This window comes from Sceloporus undulatus, chromosome 1, assembly GCF_019175285.1.
Source record: "Sceloporus undulatus isolate JIND9_A2432 ecotype Alabama chromosome 1, SceUnd_v1.1, whole genome shotgun sequence".
NCBI lineage: Eukaryota > Metazoa > Chordata > Lepidosauria > Squamata > Phrynosomatidae > Sceloporus > Sceloporus undulatus.
Window position 1 is genome coordinate 112,375,134 of NC_056522.1, and position 6,000 is coordinate 112,381,133.

The 6,000-nt window shown below is 38.7% G+C and overlaps 1 protein-coding gene across 1 annotated transcript in view; it reads right to left on the reverse strand.

Annotated features, from left to right (window-relative positions):
- The window catches only part of CRYBG1 (crystallin beta-gamma domain containing 1), a 148,320-nt gene that overhangs the window by 16,443 nt on the left and 125,877 nt on the right, over positions 1-6,000 (reverse strand). The window contains exons 15-16 of the mRNA XM_042453205.1: positions 695-821; positions 519-551 (exon numbers count right to left, since the gene is read on the reverse strand). Coding sequence (XP_042309139.1) covers positions 519-551; positions 695-821 — 160 coding nt within the window. The remainder of the gene's footprint in view (positions 1-518; positions 552-694; positions 822-6,000) is intronic.

The window sequence follows — 6,000 nt, forward strand, 5'->3', positions numbered from 1 at the left end:
TCTCAGGGTCACACAGTATATATCAGTGGTGGTGAACCTATGGCACTAGTGCCAGAGCTGGCACTCAGAGCCCTCTCTGTGGGCACACATGCCATCACCGCAGCACAGAGTTTGCCAGAGTTTGTTACTAGAAAGCCAGAGGGATGTGGCACTTTGTGATAAATAAGTGGGTTTTGGGTTGCAGTTTGGGCACTCAGTTTCTCAAACGTTTGTCATCACTGGTATATATGTACCGCCACACATACCAGGACTATTTCTTTTTAATTAACAGTTATGCCCATTTTTATCCCCACAACCTATTTTTTTTATTCAGGCTAAGGACAAGGAATGCACCACCCTCCAGATGATGGTGTCCTATAACTCCCATCATCACTGGCTATGCTAGCTAGGTATGATGACAAGAGTTGCAATCCAAGAGCACCTTGATAATTACAGGTTTCCTAGTGCTCCTTTTGTCTATAAGATTGTAGTTTTGGTTTGCTTTCTCAATTTACTTTGCAAGATGTTGCAATTTTTACCTTAAATTTCCCTGAAGGGTCACTGGTGATATCCTAAAATGTGTGGAGAACAAAGACAAAAAAAGAAAATGAAACAACAATACAAAAATATGCTGATAAATGAGTTCCAGAATAAAAATACAAATGTGATGGAATTAAAAAAAAAACCTGTAATCATTTTAAAAATATCTTCTTACCAAAGTTATGGGTTGAACTGAAGATATTTTAGAACCCTTGGCTCCCCAGGCCTCATAGTTGGAATACATTCCTTTTTCAAGGATGTACTGTTCTCCCGTAAAGTCAGGATTTTCATAAGCCACCCACCTGAAAAATAAGTCATCTATATTTTACTAGAATTTTACACGCTCTTGTATGCTAGAATTTTTTGCAAGCCTCTCATGTAGAAACTTTATATTGTAATCCTCAAATTTTGCATGGGTCTGAAAACCCACAACACACTAGCATCATCATAATGGAGACAAAGCAATAATAGCAAAGTATCATGCATTGTTGGACACCTACGATACTTTTTCAGTTGATACTGTTATCTTGACTTTATGACTACATGTATAAATATTTTTCATTCCAATTTGTTAGCAAACAACTAAGAGAACAAAAAAATTATGCCGTGTTACCAGGCTATATAAGATCTGTCATGTTGCCACGCTTACACCCTATGTCACCCCTCCCAGGAAATGTCACTTTCTGTCACGCAGGTAAAACTTGTTTTTCTTGCAACCACGTGAAAATAAAGCTTTTAAAAACCATATATGAATTCTCTTAGAATAACGTTCTTATTTTGAACAGCAATAATTTATCTTTCTCAGGCTACATCCACATGGAAGAAATAACCCAGTTTGACATAACTTTAACTGCCATGGTTTAATGCTATGGAATTCTGGGAACTGTAGTTTGTTGTGGCACCACACCACCACTCTGGTGCCACAACAAGCTACAGTTCCCAGAATTCCATTGCACTGAACCATGGCAATTAAAGTGGTATCAAACTGGACTATTTTGACCATGTGGGTGCAACTTCAGCCCCATAGAGGGCAAGATGTAACTAGGTCTTAAGCTTTTATTTAAAAAAACTTGAAACAATTATCAACATGGGGGATTAAAAAAACCAAAATATGTTTCTTTTGTCCATATTTTGCTTCACATTTGGTTTATCATTTCTACTAATACTGATTCATTTTTCTCCACCCTATTCAACAGAGTGTTAACTAATAATCTAAGGCATATTCTTTGAAACACACCCAAATTGCCCTGGAAACTGCTTAGCAATCCAAGTGACAGAGGTATGAACAGTACATTAACCACAGTTTGATTTGAAATGGTCATGTTTGCACTTGAACATTACACGTGGAGTTCTGAAAACAGATCAGGCTTGGACTGTATGGTGCAGAGGCTTCCATTTCTGTAAACAGTAAGCTATCCTGCTAATATTATTCACTTATAATAAAAATACAGTAATAGTGTTCCATATTGAGTCTAACCATAGAACAACTGTTTTGTTTCCTCATTCTACACTAAGATCTCTAATAAAACATATTGAGTGCTTGGCAGTACAGGTTTTCCTTCCTGTCAATGCTAGCATGTAACAGCTTTGGGTTTGGGCTAGCCACACATCCACAGGAATTCAGGCATCACAGAAACGACTTTGGAAGCAGGAAAAAACATATTGGTTCTAGATTATTCAAATATCAGCTTTCATCTGAGACATGATTCTCACATGCTTGGGAGCAAGAGACAAGTTAAAACATAGTATAGATATGGCAGTGATATACAAAATCAATGGAAACAAAGAGCAGAAATCCCTCAATTTCTGCAAAACTACTAGCTTAGTTTAGATGTTTTTTTCCAGTGGTTGCACACCACTGCTATATATTGTCCTATCCTGTCCTGTCTTATTATCATGGTCTGTTACCAAATATCAAACCAACATTCCTTAGTTGAGATGTAATGTGGAACTCTGGCTTAATGCTAGCCAGCATGTCTGCACTGAAACACGGCTTCATAAACCCAGAGCCTAACCCTAGTTACACAAGGTCTTTATGGCTATGTAAAGAAAAAATGTTATTAGAGACATAGGTGTGATACAGTACTTATTATTTGTATACATTTTGATTAAAACTTATTTCTTGGCCTCAAAAATGTTGTCTCTCGCCTAGTCTCCCCAGTGAGTTAGCCCTATTTGGACTACATGCAATTTTAATACATGCATGGGTGGGGGTGGATAGAAAAAGTAATAATATTACTGATACATAACTTAATGAATTATATACTGTGAACTATTAATGATCCAGAAGACGGAATAAATAGTCATGGAACTTGTTCCTTTTTGTAGTAATGGTCCACGTATTCCTTCCACATTCATCTTTACTTCTGTTCTCAATGAAATTGTTTGCTACAGGTCAGGCTGTACATAAATCTACTGTAAGTCATAGAGCCATAGAATCATAGAGCCAGAAGGGGCCTCATGGGCCATCCAGTCCAACCTCCTGCTCCATGCAAGATTTCCAGCTAAAGTTGGACTGCTGAACTGCTCTTACAGTCAAGAACTTCCTTCTAATGTTCAATCAAAATCTATTTGCCTGTAACTTCAAACCATTAGACCTGGTCCTATCCTCTGGGACAGCAGAGAACAGGCCTTCCCACTCCTCTATGTGACAGCCCTTGAGGAATTTAAAGAGCGCAATCATGTCACTCCTCAGTCTTCTCTTTAGCTAGCTGAACTCCTTCAACCCAGCTCTTTCAACCTTTTCTCATCTGTTTTGTTCTCTGTACCTCTTATCATCCTTGTTGCCCTTCTCTGAACTTGTGCCAACTTGTCTATATCCTACTTAAAATGAGACACCTAGAACTGATCACAGTACTTCAGATGAAGCCTAACCAAGGCAAGTGCCTGGTAGATGTTTACAAAAAATAAAAATGTTTGGCAACTCATGTTTATTTCTTTGTAACAACAGCCCACTGTCTACTTGATAATTTGTTCAACATCCAGCACTTACTACTAACTATTCTTGGACTTCACGTCAGGACTCTTTCTTCTCCACGTGCTATACAAAATTCAATTTTATTTAATATCTAGGCTAATGAAAGGTTCTGGAAAAATATTTTGTGAGTTTTTGATTGCCCCTAATAAAGACATTGATCTAACTAAAAATATAAGTAAGACTGTGATATATCCCAAGTGTCTTTGGGAAAACAAATAAATCGAGGATTATAGGAATAAATTCTCAGGTTATCCATGAAATCAAACCAATCAGTCTGATTTGTCATCGCCACAATCATATAGACATTTATCTGAAAGTAAGCCCCTCTGGATGCAAGCGGCTTAATGTTGAATACACTTGTATATAACTGCAATAAAAAATAATGAATATAAACAAATATAATTTTCTCTTTAGACTACCGGTCCTTGTGGATCACAGGCAGAATACTTCAGAAAGATAGCTCTTTAATGCATATAAAATTAAAGTCTGTATCATTAAAAAAATCAACATCTGTCTCTGTGAACTGACTTGGTTGCATATCTTTTGTCTTTTTCCAGAACAAGTCACGTTGACTTTCCATTTGCTTGCAAACAAGCCTGGCGTGTATGCAGCTAAAACAGTATCTGTTGCAATATGCCAATCAACACCTGGTTATATTGGAAGTACATGGCTATGGAAAACATTAATCACCACAGTTTAGACATGTATAGTCTTTAAATGTTTTGATCTGTCATTTCCAACCTATCTTCTGACAAAAGGGAAGATAACATACAAATAAAGCCAAGTTGTAAAACAATTTTCTGTATTTCTACCAAGCAACTAAAACTAACCATCCTTTCAATGATCAAAGGACCACTATGAGTTTTGACAGTATTGAGGATGAAGGAGAGGACCTTTTTTTTTTTTGCTTCAATACACGCAGCCTTCTGAGCAGACTATACTTGCTATCTTAAGATAAGTGTCTGGATCAGGGCTTCTCTACGTTTTTGACTAGTAGAGCCCTTTTTAGAATCAGTTTCTATGGTGGAGCCCTTAAGAGGCCTACCCTATTTCTTACAAGTTAATGGTGTTTAGGAGTAGTGTTACTTTTTGTTTCTTATTCTTTAATTTCTTTCAATTTTTATTTCTTTCATTTTCCTGGAGCGGCCACGGAACACCTGGTAAGAGCACGTGGAGCCCTAAGAACTTCACGGAGCACAGGTTGGGAACCTTGGTCTTATAACAAATGGCAAGTGAACCTGGAAACATTTTGTCACAGATGCAAAACAGTAACATACATAGTCCTAAACCTTTATTTAGTCCCGACTAGAATAGATCCATTGAACCCATTAAATTTATCTATGTGTTCACTCACTATTCAAGAACTGATCACATGGGTCTACTCTAATTGGGACTACCCAACAAGATGACACCCATATTCTCCAATGAAATTAATAATTCCCTGTGTTTTTGCATGTGTTGTATGGGCCTTCAAGTCACCATTTGACTAATGATGACCACATGAATTTTCATACGGTTTTCTTAGGCAACGAATACTCAGAGGGGTTTTTGCTATAATAATAATTTATATACCGCCCTCTGGCAAACCAATCCGGGCGGTTGACAACAGTAAAATATAAAATATAACAATTAAAAACACTTTATCCCTCCCCCCCTTAAGACAATATTAAACAGTATAACATATTAAAAACACAACATCAAGCATAAAAACAGCAATTAAAACCCTGATATCCCTCTGTTGATCCTCGACCATCACTGAGATGGGGCCACGGGAGGAATGAGGGAATCAGGGAACCTGGGCTGGGATGGTTAGTCTGGAAAGGCCTGCCGGAAGAGATCCGTCTTGACCGCTTTTTTAAAGCTGTCTAATGATGTTATCTGACGGATCTCATCTGGCAGGTCGTTCCAGAGTTTGGGGGCGCCAGCAGAGAACGCCCTCTGGGAGGTCGCCGCAAGCCTAGATTTTAAAGGCTGCAGTAAGTTCTTCCCAGAGGACCGGAGAGCGCGGGGAGGATTGTACGGGAGGAGGCGGTCCCTGAGATAGCTTGGACCCAAGCCATTTAGGGCTTTAAAGGTGATAACCAACACCTTGTACTGGGCCCGGAAGCTGATAGGCAGCCAGTGGAGGGACCTCAAAACCGGAGTAATGTGGTCCCTCCTAGATGTTCCTGAGACAAGCCTGGCTGCCATGTTTTGAACCAGCTGTAATTTCCGAGTCAAGCACAGGGGTAGCCCCATGTAGAGTGCATTACAGAAGTCAAGGCGTGAGGTTACCAGCGCGTGCACAACCGTCTTGAACTTTGCTAGTTCCTTCCTTTGAAATATAGCCAACAGCACCTAGTATTTGTTGGCAGTCTCCCATCCAAGTACTAACTAGGACTGACCCTGCTTAGGTTATCATATGTCAACCATCAGAGCATTGCAGCATAACTAATATTACAGAAATGAATTTAGCATTATGAAAGTTATATTACAATTCTTATCATCACATATACAGTTACAGA